The 20,261-nt window shown below is 32.7% G+C and overlaps 2 protein-coding genes across 7 annotated transcripts in view; one reads left to right on the top strand and one right to left on the bottom strand.

Annotated features, from left to right (window-relative positions):
- Positions 1–20,261, bottom strand: part of LOC130896733 (follicle-stimulating hormone receptor) — a 108,027-nt gene that overhangs the window by 47,272 nt on the left and 40,494 nt on the right. The window contains exon 4 of one of the 2 annotated variants that reach the window (XM_057805018.1): positions 490–636. The exons of the other annotated variant lie outside the window; for it this stretch is intronic. Within the exon in view, the coding sequence (XP_057661001.1) occupies positions 490–636 (147 nt within the window). The remainder of the gene's footprint in view (positions 1–489; positions 637–20,261) is intronic. 2 annotated transcript variants of the gene reach the window in all.
- Positions 4,472–19,373, top strand: LOC130896736 (facilitated trehalose transporter Tret1-like). Of its 5 annotated transcripts, none has more exons than XM_057805022.1 (3): positions 4,472–4,598; positions 13,083–13,248; positions 14,947–19,373. In XM_057805022.1, exons 2-3 carry the CDS (start codon positions 13,125–13,127, stop codon positions 16,257–16,259), a joined length of 1,437 nt encoding a protein of 478 aa, XP_057661005.1. In that variant the 5' UTR covers positions 4,472–4,598; positions 13,083–13,124; the 3' UTR covers positions 16,260–19,373. The 5 variants fall into 5 exon arrangements, with proteins under 5 accessions (XP_057661005.1, XP_057661008.1, XP_057661007.1 ...); XM_057805025.1 differs by lacking the exon at positions 4,472–4,598 and adding an exon at positions 7,811–7,901; XM_057805024.1 differs by lacking the exon at positions 4,472–4,598 and adding an exon at positions 9,670–10,296.

The following is a 20,261-nucleotide window of genomic DNA, read 5'->3' as shown; positions in this document are numbered from 1 at the left end:
CAGATAGTAAATTATTTAAAAATCTATCAATATGTGATTAGGTATACAATAGGAAAGTGACAATGTGTTATTCAATTGAACACAAAACCATAACCAAAATCACGAATTATTTATAAAAAAAAAACAAATTAAAATGACATTACCTTGTTTTTGACGTAACTTTTTTTACTTGTAATATTTGTAGAAAAAATTATGCCCGGCATAAAAAAATTTGTACTCAAAGTTGAAAGTTTCTAATCAAAAACATTTATTGTTAATCAATGCTTCATTAAATTTTTTCTGTAACGCATCATCGCTTATGGTTATTAAATTTTTCATTTCCTACTATCCTTTTTTTATAATATTGATGGATTTTTAAAAAATAAATTATAGTCCCGCGACACAAATCATATAAAATTTCGAAAGCGCTACTTCAACTATAATGAAGATAAAACAGATACACTAGACATCAAAACATCTACCATGCTAAGGTCCTGAGAAGATACTCACAGGACCTCTAGGTGCGCAAGAAGGGCTAGTGCTTCGGTAGGTACGGCGCGCAGTCGATTGCCGTCTAAGCGCAAGCTGCGCAGTGTCAAAGCTACGTTTTGAAAAGTGTCTCTTTCCATTCGCCAGATTTCGTTACTGCCAACTTGCCTGGCACAAATGATAACGGTCATCGCACAAAATTAGAAACAAAGAAAACATAATGTTTAATGAAATGAAAATGCATATACGAGGTGTGATTAAAAAATACAGATCAATTGAAAACCGTTAAAGCTTGTTAGTTTGCTATTATAACCGTTATTGTAATTATTTTTCTTTTGAATTGGAAAAAGGTGACAAAAGAAAAAATTTACAAGTGGTATAAGGTATTTAAAAAATGAAATGAGTCAATTAAAGAACATAAATAATCGGATGGTGCTTTGAGACCAAAAACATTACAAAAACCGATACTAGAAACGAAACGATACCTGGAAGATTGGGCTTTCTATCTATTATGACTTAAAATATACGTTCAAGTCACCAGTTTAAGTAGAAGAAATAATTTGTTAGAAAATAGGCGTTGTTACATCATTTTTAGTATTGAGAAAACGACGGTGTACCACTTAATAATGAATTTACATTTTGTTTTTAATAAAATAATTCTTTGATCACACCTCGTATGTATGTATGAACAGCTGTAAGAGAGAAGAAGAAAGAAAACATCATATTTTTCAAGAGAAATAGTGTGAAAGTATTAATAAAATCATTAGTTTTTTTGAATGTTTGAGATAAATAAATAGAAAGTTTTTTCATTTTTTCTTTCTTCTTCTTGTTATGAAAACAATTATGATTTCATGGTATTTCAGGAATAACCAATCTCTGTACAAATCTTGATCATTTTTGGATTGCTGATCTCACTCAAACACCAAAATTATTCAGAGATTTGCTTTTTGTTTGATTATAATTGAAAACCATAATTTTCCCGACAAATTCCAATGGGTATAGCGATATTTGTCAGTAACAACATATTTCTTTAAGCAGGAAATGTTTTTTACTTTTCAACATTAAATGGAATGTAACAAAATTTTCGACATAATTGTATTCCAAAGGTCCTATCTTGTTATGGAATTTTTTCTATGAAATTCGAGTTATTTCCATTTTTTACGAAATACTATGAGAAAATCTGTCATATATACCATATACTCACACAAAATTCGTGTAAAGATTGAGATCTACACTACCGGTCAAAAGTTTTTACCCACCCTATAGTTTGCGTGATACACAACAAATAAAAACAATACGATCGATTTTGAGACAATTCTTTTTGTCTTCCCTATCCAATTTATCCCACAATAATTCAATCGGGTTAAAATCAAGCGACTATGAGGGCCAAATTATTATCTTCAGTACGTTCTTCCTTTCCATTTCTTTCAAATACTCTTTGCACAGCTTCGAGAAATGCTTGGGATAGTTGTCATGCAGAAAGAAACATTTTCTGCCGATCAGACGCTAACCACAACAGGTCTTCAGTCACTCCTCTTCCAAAACATCCCCAAACCATCACCGAGCCTCTGCCGGGATTACATATGGATCTAGTATTCGTTCTTCATTTTATTTGCTCACAAAGTCTTCTCTTAGACCCAAAAACTTAAAATTTTAACTTATCACTCAACAAAACTCTCTCCTACTTATGCGTCCAATGTTCTTTAGTCCGCTGTAATTTTATTTTGATGCCTTTTAAGAAAGTTCTTCATTGCCACCCTTCCAAAAAGGGCAGGTTCTCTCAATAACCTTTGCCCCTATGCCACTATGAACAATTTCGGTCAGCAAAGCTCCTGATGTCTCCCAGTCCACGTTCCTTCGAAGTATTTTAAATCCTCGGCATTGGTACGGTTATTTTTGCTTATACTATGACTGATAGTTCCTTGGTCTTACCCATTTTGAACCTAACAAGTCTGAATTTGCGAGTACAAGAACTTTACAAAAATATGTCTTGTTTCTGAAAGTATAAATCACAGCACTTAATGGCTTCTTGAAGGGCTAACTGGGACTAAACTACAATCATAAACACCAAAGACATAACTCAAAGCTGATGTATAATAAATAAATCAGACGATACTTGCAAGCTTTAACTTATTACACTCACCAACAAAATTTGAAGATGCGCTCATATACAGTGAACAAGTTATATTTTGAAATTTAATGAATGGATTATGGGATGAGCAAAAGTTTTTGACCGGTTGTGTACATCGGTGGAGAGAAGAAACAGAACGCGAGCTAATCGAAAAATTGAATGTTTTGAAACTAATATTGAAAAAAAGCATCAATTTAAGATGAACTGAACTACCTTTCCATTTATTGTTGAGAATTTATATAATTCGAAAACGTGGTCTGTCTTTTCTTTAGGGAGAAAACAACTTCCTTACTAGCTAATGCCGCGACGAATATTGAATTATATCATCTCCGATAAAAGCGAGGTTTTGATTTGAACGTGAACTATACAGCTTAGTCACAATATAGCAAAAACAACAACAAACATTAGTACAAGAGTTAGTTAAATGAATAATGTACCTATGATAAGAGTGTGAATGATGTTTGGGTCGTTTTTGTTTTATTAAATTGGCTCCAAACTATTATATGTCATTGTCAATTTCGATCGACAATTATTTTATACTCGATTTTATAAGATTAACAATACAAATTGACATAACAACCTTTCTATAGACTTCTCTATACATCAAAAGTCTGTCTGGTACTATTGAATCAATCATCTTTATTGATGAAACAACCATCTTTGTCGACTTAAAGACAACATCAATTCAATTCATATATATAAGATTACCAATAACATTTGAAGTATGAACATTTTTATTCTTTTTTGTACTTGACTATTCAAAAGTCTCTATGGTAAGCGATACCTAATGTAAAGGAATTGGAAGAATCTTCATCTTCTAGGAAGAATAAGTTGGTTAACATTGTCGTATGCTACCTCTATATCAATTAATATCCTGCATCCAATGCAACCAAAAATGTATACAAGAAGCCTGTGATCTTAAATTGATAAATTTTTTACAAACATATTTTCCTTAGAAAAATCCCAAATCAATTATTGACATAACTAGTACTCCAGTTTCGTGTACGAAAAAATATGGGACAAAACTCTTTAAATATAATGACGTCAGAGTAATCTAGTTTCAATTCACTAACTCATAGTGCAGGTATATTGGAGATATTTTAGAATTCCTCATCAATAAATGGGGATATTGCCAAAATCCCAACAAACACAGTTTCCTTTCCATCCAAAAGTTTATAATCCTGCTACAAATGGAATAAAAGAACAGATCTTTCATCCACATATATCCTAAACGACAACATTGGAATAATGAAGAAGCAGCTGAAACGCAAACCAACTTTTTTGACCAGAAGAGCCAGGCAAACCTTTTTTTAAAATGTGCGATGAGGGAAGAAATTTCCCGACTCAGAAACGGACGAAAATGTCAAGCAAACCAGATTAAAATCTGTTGTTCCATAATATATATATTCAAAAAATACTTTTTCTCCTACTTACACATAATGAAGTTGTTGAAAGCCATAGAGAAACATTTATTTCAGATTATATTCATTGGCCAAAATTCTAGTTATTGGAAAAGAGTTTGGAGTCAAGATCATCTTAAAGTAGACATTAAAAAGAACAAAAAATGTCACGTAAGGAGGAAGAAATTTTCTCCCTCTTCACACACACTTTAAAAAGGTGCTCTCCTGACACTTGGTCAAAAAATTTGGCTTGCGTAATTTTTTTCTGAAAGGGTATGAGATTTTCTATCGAATTCCTATCAATTTCCATAAAATTGTGGGATCCATACACAGTAAATTATTTAAATTGTACATTGACAAATAGAACTTTTATAATAGATTCAGATTTTTATGTATGTATAATTATTTTGTTACCAACTCGCTTTATCAGCGGTTTCGATAAATGATATCAATTAGATAAACAAAACTAAATAACGATTTAAAAGGAAACAATTTCGAAAATTCCAATATTTTTTTATTCACTACGTGATTGACCATATAGTCACGTAGTGGTGATAATTTTAGTTGGGTATTATCTGGAATGCTAGACTTAAATTTTGGTAAGTGATATTTGTTTTAAAATAAATATAATAAATTAATGAAATTTGATATAACGGTTTTGATGGTTTAGAATTTTTAACGATCTAAAAAAGTGACTAGTCTCCAATTAATATATGAGATGCCATGGAATAGATTCTACCCTTATATTTATATTTAACCCCAACAGGGAAATATATTCATATCTACCTGAAGCTTTATTTTTTTAAATATATAACAAAAGTTATGTTCATCAACTAAATTATAATAATTCTTAAAAAGTGTTTCTTATATATACAGTAGTACTAAACTAAAATGGTTTCAACATTGTTTGGTGTCCAAACAAAAATAGTTAATTACTTATATCGGTATTTATAACGTGGGCTCAGTTTTTCAGTTTATAACTTTTGATTTTTATTACATTTTTGTACGTTGTTATTTCCATGATATTTATTTAGTTTCATTCTGCAATAAAGTCTAATACAAATCATCTTTTTTACGCTAAAATGAAAACCGCATTTAGAAATTTAGATATTTTAGATATTTATTTATTAAAGAGATTTAAATATCTTGGCAGCTGCATAACGACGAATGTAGACCCTGATGTCGAAGTAAAATCACGTTTAGAACAAGCCGGAGCCATTAAAGGAAAAACCTATTATGTAGCGCAGCCTTGAACTTAAACCGTACGTATACTCATTTCTCTTGTTTTGAGCAGAAACATGGACATTGAAAGTAGATACCATGAACAGAGTCGAGGCTTTTGAAATTGGTTCTTCCGTAGACTACTAAAAATATCATGGACTCAACATGTATCTAACGATGAAGTGGGAAAAATCGAAGGAAAAAGTGGGTCTGGTCGCAGACAACATTCATGGTTAAAAAACATATGCGATTGGACTGGTATGAACACCAATCAGGATCGAAATAAGTATCCGACATAGTCGCCAATCTTCATTAAATGGAGATGGCATCTGAAGCAGAACAAAAAGAATGAAATACTGTTAGCTTAATTGATGATGAACGATCTTTTAAAGCTCAAGCACTCGAGCAAAGATCTTGTCCTTTACATTCACTTCTCCTGTGTCTTTGGCTATTCTTGTTTGGCATTTTAGGCAGTATATTGGTGCATTAAGAGAATAATTTTTGTAAGACAACTTTCAACTATATTCTAATATCTAAAAAAACCGGCTAGTCCAGTAATTACATTGACAAGATAATAACAGTCCAATTATGCTTTAATATTACTACTTTTATGATAAATATCCATTTTCTATGTCAATGAAAATATCAATTAGTAAATGTATATGTATTTTTCCCTTATTTGATGTTATATTCAATTACCTACAACAATAATTTTGACTGATTCCTCTAATATTATTAAAATCGTCCCACTAATAAAAGTTAAAAAGTTTAACTATATTTAATCATACGGGTAAGCAGTCGTTATGAATCGGAAAGTGGCTTTTTATTTTACTCAACTTCCATCGTCTCTTCAACTAAAACATTCTTTCGTCGTTGTTGATTTAGTTGTTTCGTCAGTTTATCCAGCGCGTACATAAAAAGGTAAATAATTTTTATTAATACCGTTAAATCAGAGTCACTCTGTATATTTAGAGATGTCACGAACTAGAGAAGAAAAGTTTAGTAAGTAGGTGATTATTTTAAACATAAATCGAATCATTTTAGCAAAGAGACTTTTAGATTTCTTGTACATTATGGGTGCCTTGAGCAAACTCTTGAGTCTTCTTTGAGTATCATCAAGTGGAGCTCTTCTTCATGACATGACTCTTGGCTAATTTCTAAATGATCTGGTCAACAGTATTCATTTCCAGGTCACTATTAGTTCGATACCAGGAGTCAAGACAGGCTGAAGTATGTGCTTATTAAGCATAAGCTCATTATTTAGAAACAGGGTGGAGTTTCATTCCATTAGCCAGTACATTTCTCTGTATTTGTGTCCAAATTCTTCTCATGAGCTTTCCCCCGAAGTTTGTCTTCTAAGATAATGCCTAAATATTTTTTTGAGTTTGAGTATGGATTTAGGTTATTTACTGATTTAATTTCATTCAATTTTTTATTTGTTCGTCCAGTCATAGATACGGTGGACAGCTTTTTGTAGCTTGTTGGACGCTTCTTCATTGCTCTTTCCTATTGCTAGAATGAAAGTGTTGTTTTCTAACTCTGGAATATCACATGTGTACACTAAGTATAGGACAGGTCCTAGAACACATCCTTGGGGTACTCCAGCCTTCATTTCTTAAAGATCGGAATAAGCTTCTTCTTGCTTGATTCTAAAATATCATCCCGATATGTATGAACGGGGGATATCTGTATATTGGATGGATAATATAATTTTAAACCTTTTTTTACTTTTGAAATTTTTCATAACTTATTAAAATATTGTTTGGTAGATATAAAACATAACAAATTCCATGGGGATTTATAATTTTAAACCAAAAGCCAGCTCTGTTCGTACGAATTCGTTGTGCTAGTCTCAACATTTTTTTTTAAATCAGACAATACGACGCAGTCTAAACATCACTAGAGGATCTATAACACCGGTTTTTGCACACTAGACTGGTAAAATCAATTCCATTTAAAGTAATCACTCTTTCGATACGAGTTTGGCATTAACTGATTAGTTAGTTCATCGTTCATCGTACTTTCAAGGAGGCCAGAGCTGCGCCAGTTTTTATATAACAGTTACCAAATCATATTCTACTTAATGTTCGATTACGAATCCTGAAAGAAGTTACAAGAAAATGGAATTAGAATTGATGAAAACTCGATTGAAATTTTCGTGCCCTGAAACTTTTTCATCTTTTCTTATTGCTAATTATAAAATTGTGAATGAAACGGGTTGACGTAGACCTTTAATAGAATTAAATGCTTCTAATATAATTTTATCAAAATATTCTTTATTATCACAAATAGATAAAAAAAATTGTGTATTTTGTTTCATGATATTATAATTCAAACTATATGTTTTTAGTATAAAACCAACATTCTTTATTATTTTACATAATCTTCCAACTACGGCTTCAAAAAAAAATTTTTACTATCAGTCGATCAGCATATGATACGTTTATAGTGTTTTCCGTAGAGTAAGTTTCAAATGTTTGTTTCGATTTATTTATAATGTTGTTTTATTTTTTTAACAAATTCTTCGGCGTAAAAATTCACGTAATTAAGATTCCAAGAGTTTAACTTCTACCATCTCGACATCAACCATATTCTCTAAGCGAGTTTTATTGAAATTGATCAGTATGTGTTGTCTTCTCTTCGGTTGATTTGCTAGTTCATTCAATACGCAGACAATTATGGTAAATAGCTAATTTATATTCGTTGCTTTAATTTTTAATGTTGTTGTATATATTTGATGTATATAACATTAATAGAAATGTTGATTCTGGTGCTAATAATACTGTCAATAAATAATAATTGATCAGATCGTTACTGTTTGTTGAAAATAAACCAGTCTCATTATTTGCGGTAATATTATATAATGTAACGCATAATTTTGGATTTTATCTTATATATTATGTACCAAGTATGCAAAAAAGTTTTCTTACTCTAATGGACATAAAGTTTTTTCAGTACATTAATTAAATTTTCGATTTTTCGTCCTTTCTTTGCCATTTTTATTAGACAATTTTTTTAGATTAAATAGGCCTTCGGACTACTTTTTCTGATTGATATTCCTTCTCTCTAAGCATTTTTGTTCGGTCTTAATACAGCCAATAGTCGCAGAAACCAAATCTTAAGAATATGTCTGATAGACTTTGTTGGTGGTTCCAAGAAAACGAAAACCGTTTTTCCACAGTATTTTGGAATTCCAAAGACCAATATTGAACTGGTTTGGTGATAATTTAGATGTCGAATTCAAGAAAAAACATTTATTGAAGTAAATAGTTTTGTTCTATCATGACTGTGAACCTAATTATTATTTGACCACCAATCTAGCAGTACTGTATGTCTTTTGGAAACGATCTGCGAAGGTATTCCTTTAAGTTGGATACTCTGTACGGATACGGATGTTTGCAATGCAAAATTAGATATGGTACCCTTATTTGGCATTGTGAGCTTTTATCTGGGATTGTACAATAAGCGCATGTAGAGCTGGGTTTTGAATGGTCTCTAAGGTTACCAATTTAGATTCAGTGGAAGCATAAATTATGGCATCACAGGTAAGCTTAGATCTTACCAAAGATTTATATGTGTGTAACAATGTATTATGATCTACTGCCCAATTTTCACTGGTTATAGTTTTAAAATCGTATGGTTTGTCGTCCCCACTTATCAACTGACTTAGTAGCTTTCTTACAGACGGATCCATCCAGCTGGCTATCGCTGGAAGCACTTCAGAAAGGTTTGAGGTCAACACTGGTATTCCTCAGAGATGCATTCTGTCCCATAATCTATTTCTTCTGTATATCAACGATCTACTCCACAAAACTGCAAATCCGATAAACTCGACAAACAGATCTCCACCATCAATACCGATCATGAAAACATTCTGGAGTGGAAGCTATCTGATTTTATCTGAGTTTGATACGGCAAAGATCCAAGGCTGATGTTGTTATAAAGGTTAGCATTGCGGTTTAGGATTTGGTTCTGTTTGGACATAAAATACCATCATCACCGCAAATTCGCTTATAGGGTATTGAGGCAATACATCCTGGCATAGTCACGTGACCGAATTTGCTTAGATAGATTTACAAGAACTTGCTCTTCAAGAGGCAACAGCTTCTAGTCCTCTAGATTAGTATATCTCTGGAATATTGCTCGCTCGTTTGGAGCTTGGCTTCTAAGCATACACCGAGGATGCTAGACTCAAGACCAGAAACAGCCTAGAGCATAGTATCAAGATCCTTGACTTGATTCTGTTCTACCATGGTAAATTTTCTTTTGAACTGTCCAACATAATCCCACCTAGAGCAGTATTTGCAAGATATGTTTATTTTAATAGCCTTTATGTTTCTTATTGAAAGTCATGCCTAGAGACAATTAGTTTTTGTTGGAGACGAATTATAATCTGGTCGATTTACACGATAATTCTAGTTCATTTGATAGTTTGTTATAGTTTCGCATAGATATCAAGTTTTTTCCTCTGCCAACACAACTAAATAATTACCTTTGACAAACGGCGAGGAAAAAACCTTTCAATTAAGTAGAATTTATTAGTTATCGATCCTACTCCATGTACCAGTGAAACATGTAAAGTAAAAAGAATTCCTCAGTGTTTTGAGTCGACTGTATGTGAAAAGAATAATTAATAAACACAAAATATGAAACTGTTTTTGCGTGAACGATAAAAATAAAACGGCGCGGCTTTGACACGCGATGTAGTGGGATTTGGCACCACAGAGTTCATCGCTAAAGTTCGAAATTCAAAAAAATATACTATAAATATATAGGTACTTAGTTTTACGTGGAAAAAACGTTGAGGTTATATTTTAAACGAAGGTCGCTTAAATGAATTAATAAACAATTCAACGTAAATCATTGTTTAATATCGTGTCTGTATCAACAGTGCTTTCGTAAACTCCGAGTATTGTCTACCATTTATTCATTGAAGTGTTTCTTGAAATGGAAATTGTGATTTCACTTGTTATTATATACTACCAAGTATTGACTTATATCTCGATGAGATTATAAAAATTGTTTAATGTATAACATAAATATAATATTTCAACGGTATTGTTGATTTTGTCGAAGGTAATATACATTATATCTATTATATTTGAACTTAATCACATGATTTTTAAGTACTTAAGAAATGTTTTAAACTTATTAGAAAACAATAATCTTTACAATATTACTCTCGCTGGGTTTATTAATTCTTGTATCATAAATCAAGTTCATTATTGCGGATACCTAATATTTAATGTCGTAAATTTAAATGTAATTGAAAAAACTGTGTTGAAACATAAGTATTTGCACAAAAAGTAGGTGAGACTAATTTAAAAATTGTTTATTAAATTCATCGAAAACACTTGATCCAGTTTATTGGCTTCGATTTCACTCAACCTATTTTTTAAAGTATCTCGATTTTTAAATCCGTACATCATCGTTACGATTATATGTTTTATCTCGAGTAGGTATACAGAAACATTTTAACAGCACGGCGCCTCGAAGGCAACAGTCGAGATGGTTTTTTTAGATTATTACACCGTTTCCCAACCCCTTGTTGAGTTGATACGGATTCTTTTACTAGTCTTCAGTAAGATAAGCAGCAATAACGGACAGTTTTAATCGCGTAGTGTGTGGTTAAAGTGCATAACTAATTGGACATAATTGTAAGTTTTTGTTCAACCAAATTAATCGCTATTAAACAAGTCACGTTACTTTTAATTGAGGCAGGCTCTCGATGATATTACGAAAACAGTTCTTAATGAATAATTTTTGAATTGTATCTTTTATAATTGACATCTATATTTTCGATTCAATACACTGTTTTAATAATTTCAATGTAAATATGTCGCAGAGAATCGATATTTTTTAAGGTTTTGGCCCCAAAAATCTATATTCACGCTAATTATTGGAATTGTTCAAATTGTTAAAATTATTTGGGTTTTGTTTATTTATATTTTTATCTTGAAAGTTTTGAATATTAGGTTTGTTCCAACCTGCTAATCGGGACCATACTTGGAACAGTTATCGGAAGCGTTTATTGATATTTTCAGCGCAATCTCCGGATATGCAAGGTTCTTCTAACAGTACTTGCTATCAACCACCAGTTCACAAACGATACCTGTGTCGTCTAGAACGCAAAACAGAATCGTTCGTATAACGGTAACTGCCCGGTTGGAACACGTAATTTTTATTGCGCAGAATCGTCACCGTACCAAGGACGGTTTTTTGATAGGTTGGAACGAACCTTTTATCTTCATCGAAAACATATGGTAAGGCTTAGTTTACAGAGTCAGGCTTCATACAACTTATTGTTGTTCCAAGTGGTTCTCTGAGACCTGACCAGAAGGTTTTCAAAGCTAAATTGTTATAGTCTTTCTTTAACAATTTATTATGATGTGTTGTTTCATGTATTGTGGTCTATAACTTAATTCGTGCGGTTTTTTCCAAAATTTGAACGTTTATTTCTACACAATAGTATTATTCAAAGTATTGTCCATCTGGAGCTATGACCTTTTCACATCGTTCTGGTAATTTGTGGATTCCATCCCAAAAGAGCTGCGCCGGCTTGGCAGTCAAAAATGAATCAAGCCAATTTTTGATATCTTGCTCTAATGTAAATCGTATTCCAGTAAGGGCGTTCTGCATAGACCGGAACAAATGGTAGTCAGAAGGGGCAAGGTCTGGGCTATAAGGCGGGTGAGATAAAACTTCCCATCCCGTTTTATCGAAATCCTACTGACTGCGCCAATTAAATAACTCAATTCACAACTTTGAAAAACTATTTCTTAACTTGAAATATAAATAAATAATGTGGTTTCAATAATCTGACTACCGTTCTCGTTGGATGTTAAGACTATATAAAACAATCTATGCAAGTTATGCTGTCTTAATTTTTTCACTGCAACGCCCTTCTATAGTCGGGGCCAAGTAGAATGTTTTGAGCGATTTTTAAAGCTTTGCCGCGAGGACTAAGGAACTGTAATCCAATCAATTAAAACGGGTGATAGTCTTCCAAAGTAGATTCTATGGAGTGGCATCGGGAATCAGAGCCCTTGCCAAAGTAATCGAAGGTTACGAAAAGCACCAAAAAAGTGATGGCTATAATAATTTGGGTTTGCGAGGGTATCTTTTTGATTGACTTTATGAAATTGAATACAATCTTGAGCACGGTATATTACTCTGAGTGAGAAAGGCAGTTCTGTTAAAAAATTAATGAAAAAATGCGACAGAATCAGCCGAGGTGTTCATGACAATGCTTTAGTCCTGCTACTGTTCTCGAACGTAACTTCACAGAGAGTGAACACCCATAATATAGCCCTGATCTGGCCCCGTCGGATTATTTTTTGTTCGCAAAGCTGAGGGCAGAATTAAGGAATGAAATTAAACAAGCGGTGTAAGAACATTTTGACTGACAATCGTGTTGAAGTGACGTCCAAATAAATCCTTTCCAATTACTTCAAAAACTCTATGCACTACTTCGAGGAATGCTTGTGATTGTTGTCACGCTGGAAGATAAATTTTCTGCCAGAACCAGAACCAGTTTTCAAAACTTACAAGTCTGAATTTGCGCGAACGAAAACAATTCATATACGATCTTCAAAAAAAAAATATCTTGGCGTTAAATTATGAATCACAGCACGTTTAGCTGGTTCAACTGGGACTAAAATACAATCATAAACACTGAAGAAATAACTCACGGTTTTTACCTACCACTCATAAACATGCCTTGAATAACGTAAAAAAAATTATTTGTTAAAGTGTATTATTTTGAAATTTAATAAATGGATTTTGCGATGGCAAAAACTTTTGACCGATATGTACGTTAATAATTTCGTTAATAATTTCGTGACTATAGTTTTTTGTTGCAGCAAAATATCTAATATAGAAGATATATTGCATTTTCTAATATAATGGAATCCAATGGTGTAGTCCAAGTATTGTTTGAAGAGGAGAAAACTCTAGTTCGTTTAAAAATCAAAGAACCGGATACAGAAAAGGAGAAGTATTGGCCTCAAATAACCACAATTTTAATAGGTGTGTTCAATTTTTCATTGAATATAAAAAATATTCAGATGTTGACAATGTTTTGTATTTTGTTCGCGGTATATATTATGAATGAGCCCCCCTCCAAATAATTACCGTGTGCTGTTTTAGAGTACCTGGTACCATTATTTCACTTGACCATATATGATTGCAAGGATTTGTTTTAGAATAAAAGAATGATGCCTGATTGGATATTTTGAGAATATTTGATTGAAAATAAACTGATTAAAAAAAACAACAAAAACAAATTGATTAAGGTAAGAAAATTGTCATTTCTTCTGTTGAACGATCTACTTAATTAGTCTGAAATAGAGGTAAATATTTGTTGATAGATAATATAAAAAAGAGTGAAATTTTGAATCGAAACTCGTTTTGAATACTTTGAAAGCTCTAAAAGAAGTTTCATAGTTTTCCCATCGACCAGAACAAATGGTAGTCAGAAGGGATGAGGTCTGTGCTATAAGGTGGATGAGATAAAACTTCCAATCCACTGTTTTCCAATTAGTTCTTAACCGGAATAGCAACGTGGGGCCGAGCTTTGTCATGCCTCGTGTCTGGTCGCATATTTCGGGCATTTTTCGGCTACTGCTCTCTTTAAACGGATTAATTGTGGTCGATCATGTTCTCCATTGATAGTTTCACCCGGATTTAGCAGCTCATAATACAGCACACCCTTCTGATCCCTCCAAATAGAGAGCATTATCCTCGCGCCATAGATATTCGGCTTTGTCGTTGAATTGGCTGGTTGGCCGGATTCCACATATGATTTTTTTCACTTGGGGTTGTCGTAATGGTGGCATTCCAGCAGCATTTCGGACATGCAAAATCGACTTTCCACGTCTCTCGGCTTGAGTTCATGTGGAACCCAATTTACTTTCTTTCGAATATATCCAGCTGCTCTTAAATGTTTTGAAATGGATGCTTGAATGACATCCAAAGATTCTGCGAGATCTTCTTGTGTTTGGCAACAATCTTCATCGAGTAATGCTTCCAGTTCTTCATGTTCAAACTTTTTTGGATGCCCAGGATGTTTATCGTCTTCCAAGCCAAAATCCCCACTTTTAAATCGTGCAAACTACTTTTGGCACGTTCGCTCAGCTAGAGCATGTTCACCAAAATTCGATGACTCTCAGCAGCATTTTTCTTCATATTAAAGTAATGAAGAAGAACTCCCCGCAAAAACACTTTTTCGGGAACGAAGTTCGACATATTTGAGTGAAAAAAAATTATTGTTAACGCCTCAAATGAATGACATATACTGAAAATACGTTCCTTTCCAACGCAGGTTGGGAATATTGGAATGATGTTACATATTATACAAGTTACGCCATCTCTTATCAAATCGCACGAATTTTATATTAAAAATGCGTTGAAAGTCGCGTAGTTAGGTCGTAGCCTTGCAGTCAAATGGTCGGAGGCTCAAGTCTGTTTGGGAAATGTGCAATTTTTTCATTCTATAATAGTTTTTAAAGTTTAAAAAAAACATTTTTACTGAATTTTTTAATTTATGTGCGTTCATTCTCACCAATTTTTTTGTAAATAATAAATTGGCAAAATCATTTTAGCTCAACAACAGGTTAATAAAAATCGATCAGCTGCGAGATTTTGTTATATCACTGTATATTTAATAGATAATTAATTATGTACATACAGTATATCATTTATTAATTTGTCTATCTTGTTTTTCAGCCAACTTAGCCGGTCTGACGGAAGGTCTACATTTCTCATGGCCTTCTCCATTTATAGTGAAAATTACTCAAGATAAAGAAAATTACGACATATCTGAAGAACAAGCTTCTTATTTCAATACCATCACCCCGTTGGCAATGGCGTTGTGCTGTCCGATTTTTTCCAAACTCGCCGATAGAATCGGAAGAAAGAAAACCCTCTTACTGATTTCGGTTCCACATATCTTGGCGTGGATCATAAAAGCATTCGCAACTAGCGTGTATGCGTTTTATGTAGCAAGATTTTTAACTGGCGCAGCCAACGCTTGTTCCTTTTCAGTTTTGCCAATATATATGGGTGAAATTTCCCATCCTAGTATAAGAGGTACATGGGGAAACGCTCTTCCTATATCAATGTGTCTAGGGGAATTATTGATAAATATAATAGGTAGCTATTTCGGAGTACAAGTTACTTCTTTTATATGTTTACCAGTATGTGTATTGTTTATAATTTTATTCTGTTACTGTCCAGAATCTCCGTATTTTTACGTTATGAAAGGTAGATACGAAGACGCCAAGAAATCTTTGTATTATTTGAAACGGAAGAGAAATTTGGATAACGAATTTGCGCAATTGAAATTCGACGTGGAAAGACAACTTTCCGAATCTAGTAATTGGTCTGACGTTTTTAAAATTAATAGTAACCGACGAGCTTTAGCCGCTGGTTTGTTTTTACGATTCACCCAACAAACTTCTGGTATGGGTGTGTTTTTAGTATATACTCAGTACATTTTCCAAAAATCCGGCGGAAATATAAGTCACGAAACTTCCTCTATTGTCTATTTCGCCATTAGTTTAGTTTGTTATTTAATTGCTTTATTCAGTATTGTGAAAAGATTCGGCAGAAAATCTTGTTACGTCGTATCACTTACTTTGACTACTTTAGTGCTTTATCTTATGGGTACTTATTTTTATTTAGATTCTCATAATATAGTAGATTTGAGTTCGTGGAAATGGATACCTATTGTTAGTATGATATCTCATCAAGTATTTTTATCGTTTGGCATCGCTGTTATACCGACTTTGATGTTGAGCGAATTGTTTTCGGCTAGTATTAAAGCGAAAGCTATGCCGATATTGATGGCCGAATTTGGCATCGGCAATATTATCATGAACACCATATTTTATTATTTGAACGCCAAGGTGGGTTTTTACGCTCCTTTCTATTTCTTTGCGATATGTTGTACAATTGCTATGTTCATTGCAATATATGTTATACCAGAAACTAAAGGAAAGACTTTAGAAGAAATTCAGCAGCTATTGAAGAGAAAATAATTCAGAGATTATCGGATTCAATAACAAAAATTTCCAATAACAACAATTTTGGTGGGTTTATCATAAAAAATAAGTTTGTAGAAATCCTTACCTATTCCGTGTGTGCTAAAAAAGGTCGTAGGTCAAAATTTTGGGTTGTAATACATGGTAAAATGTTGTCAGAGTTAGATGTTTTTCAGGTAGGTAAGAAGTCCATCACATCTGTTATTAAATAAGACATTGCGTCTTCAGATGAATAGAATGCAATGCCGTTCTTCAAAAAACAACTAAGAATACGTTCAGTTAACACATTGTTCTTAAGTTCGATATCGTTTTATAAAAAGAATCGTCAAGCTCTTCAAAATAACAATTTACTGCAGGCTTTACCTCTTCATTATTCAAAAATCTTTGAGCACCGACCCATTTTTTTAAGTCTGGGAACAGAAAATAAACTTTAATTCATTCAAATTCAAAAAAACCGACGCCATGACTTTTCCTGCAGATAGGACGATCATCGCGTTCTTTGGAGCCGGTTCTCCCTATTCCGTCCTTTTTTTTTATTGTTCCTTTGTTTCGGGTGTGCAATGATGGACAAACATTTCATCCATGGTTATGAAACGGCTTTATTTCTGTGAAACATTGTCAAACCCTCGATGGAAATATCATCACGAAGCTGTTTTTGTTCCATTGTGAGCAAACGCGAAACCCATCTTGCGCATAGTTTTCTCATGTCCAAATTTTCAGTTAATATGCGATGGAACGTATTTTTTGAAGTGCCCATCATATCTACTAGCTCGTGCACTTTCAGTAGACGATCATCTAGTAACATTTTTGGATTTTATTCGAACATTTCTGGAGTCGTCACCTCATTTGATCGTACGGCCTCTATTAAACTCTGCTACACAAAATTTTACTGTTGGTAACGAAGGAGCAGTCTCATCCAGAGTAGAATCTAGTTCAGCATTTATTTTGGTTGGGCTACGACCTTGCAAATAAAAGTATTGTATCACATAAGGATGATCAATTGTTTCCATTCCACCAATTCACTATCGATAGCTGCCAAACAAATACCAAACAACGTGGCGTCTTCAAACTTGAAAAATATGCTGTATAAATTGTGTACTGTCTACTACAGTGGTATTTTTCAAGCAACTACCGCCATCTCTAGATCATGGCAAGTTCTTCCGGAACCATCCTCGTAAAATTATATAAGGATGCATTTTCTATTTTTTTTCAAGGATTCTTTGAATAGCGCCATCTCTAATGACTGTTGTGAAATAATTCAGACACTGAAGTTTCCTTAGTTAACGCTGTTTTTTGTCTTTTGTTTTCGTATTTCACTTCACCAGTGCGATTGAAATGATTCATTAGTTTCTCAAATGTTCCTTTGTTAGGATTCCTCCGATTTGAAATATTTGACGACAAATTTTGGATGCAAGGAAACAATTTTTATTACATTCACAAGTATACAAATTATGTCCATCAATTCTTGAGTAGAAAAAATTTCACTTCATTGCGGAAAAAGATTGCAAGATACGATGCCAAATAATGAAATTTACAAAGAAAATGTTTTTGGTTTACAATAAATATTGAGTTTCAATAAATTTGGGTATAGGTATGGAAATATTGATGTTCATAATTGTGTATTCGTAAATAACTTTATAATTTACAATTTGTTTGAATTATTTGTTTGATACAACTCGACTTTTTACCATGGAAATCCAAAAAAAAACGTATTTTCACCTTTGATCTTAAATCGCTTTGTTATAGCACACATGAAATCGATGGGGACTTTAGGGTACTTATTTCTTATCCACTCTTCTCTAAAATTCAGCTCTAGAAATTTTTATTATTTGACCACTATATTTTAATATAAAAAAGTATATTCAATTCTTAAAGTAGTTCAAAATCTTGAACCCCAACTTAATTTCAAATAATGATAAAATATTTTGAGAACACTACACCTCTAAATATGTATCATGATCCCTGATGGCACATCAATTTATAATCCGAGAACTACTTACAAAATGAGGATTTTTATAAAAAAAACTTCATTTTGATAATCTCTTTCTATGAATGAATGTATGATCAATTTAGTCGGGTATTCAACTATGTTTGGAAAACGAATTTGATTTTTCTATATAAATAAACCCGAAACGACGATGTAGATAACTTTCGAAAAAGAACGATACATCTAATATTAGAGAAAAGTAACCTGTGATGACCTCCCTTATTATTTCTTTATATGACTTTAGAACTAATTGAAATATAATTACAACATTTTATCAGGAATTTTGTTATCATATCATGTTAACTCATAGGCATAATGAATTCCTTCATAACAATTATAGAAAGTCGATTTTCATAGAAAAAATTCTTAGTATTTTTCAACTAAAAGACAATTAAAACTAAAAAAGTTGCATTAAAATGATTTATGTATTTCTAACATACTTAAAATGAAGAACTAGATTTTTTTACAGCAATAAAAATATATTACACCTAAAACATTGTACCCAAACTTATTAAGAGAGAAAGGGAAATGAATTTTTTCTTGAAACCGTTGCAACTCTGGTATTTGAACCAGAATTCTTTAGAACGATAGGGAGATCTCGGTGCAATACGAACACGCTGCATCAGATTGATCACTATCGCTCTGTTCATGCAGAACTTCCTCATCACTATCTTCTTTTATTTGTTTTACAACTTTTCTTCTGTCAACTTTAGATGTTTTCCTTCTCTTATTTTTCTAATGCTTCCTTGATGGACTTGATTTAATCGATATCTGAGGTGCTGCTAATGATAACAGTCTTTCCATTTTTCCTTTCAATAATATCGTTGTCGCCTTTGAAAGAGGGAATATTTCTTTAATTTGTTCTCGTCTTATACAATATTTCGACGTGCTTGCCACTTGGTTACTCGCGTGAGTTTCGTTTAAGATTCAATTTCACTCTGCGATTCTTCTTCGCTATTTAAATTTGTAGTCTGTAAATTTTTTCTTGTTCATTTCTGGTATGAAACTTGGAACATCCAATTTGAAAATATTGATTACAACTGTCGTCTACAATGAGATAATAACATTTTTATCAGAGATTATGTTATTTTGAAATTGATGCGCCTCGGGATTAAAAAAAATAATGAAGCTACTGAATTCAATCCATGCCGTATAATGGAAATGTTATTGGAAAAATGGTAAAAAAGGTTTTTACGTATTTCAACTGGATATATAGAAATAGTGGTATAATGTTTTCAGTTCCTGAAACACAGATCAGTTGGAGTCTGAACCTTTTTTGAAAAAAATACGGGTGAAAATTCTTGTCTATTTTTACAAAATGTTTTTATACTGTATTTCCTCTGGAATACTTAGATTTAAAATTATAAATCAAAAATTGTTCTGAAAATACTCAATTGAAAATACATAAAATAAAAAATATATCTTGTGTTTCATTGTTCCCATTCATCATCTAAGATAATCTACGATCAACAATATATAAGAATCGGTTTGTTTTAAACGAGCGTAAGTCCATTTTTTTCGATTGTTAGGTTTTGGCGGTTTTGTAGTCATCGGAATACATCGATTTTTGTTAAAAGAGCGATTTTATCACGAGTGGAAATAGGTCAAATCAGCATTTCAATTTTTTGGGTTATATTAAAAGAGCGCAAGTCCAAAAGAGTTTTTTTTTTAAGGCGATGTCCACTTCCTCTATGGATTCCGTTGCTCTTTTTCTAAAATTCCCGTTCAGGAGACACTGAGCTTCGTCTGTTCAGGCCAAAACAAAAACCAAGCGATGTCAAAGTTCTGTTTATACCTGACAGATTCAGGTCGTTTCCAGAAGATCACTCAGTATTTCCATGTTCGCAGCCACAGTTTCCTCCCGTGTGACAGGGATTTTGAAATAATATCTGAGGCTTCAAAGAAACATGACCGCATGTTTGATTTTCATGAAATAACTGACATAATTTTGCAAAACTCATCACGGTTTAATAAGTTCACTGCTCATGAGGTTACATCATCTGACATAGTTT

The sequence above is a fragment of the Diorhabda carinulata genome, chromosome 7 (assembly GCF_026250575.1).
Source record: "Diorhabda carinulata isolate Delta chromosome 7, icDioCari1.1, whole genome shotgun sequence".
Classification (NCBI taxonomy): domain Eukaryota; kingdom Metazoa; phylum Arthropoda; class Insecta; order Coleoptera; family Chrysomelidae; genus Diorhabda; species Diorhabda carinulata.
Note: the sequence above shows the minus strand (reverse complement) of the source record. Positions and strands in the feature narration are given on the sequence as shown.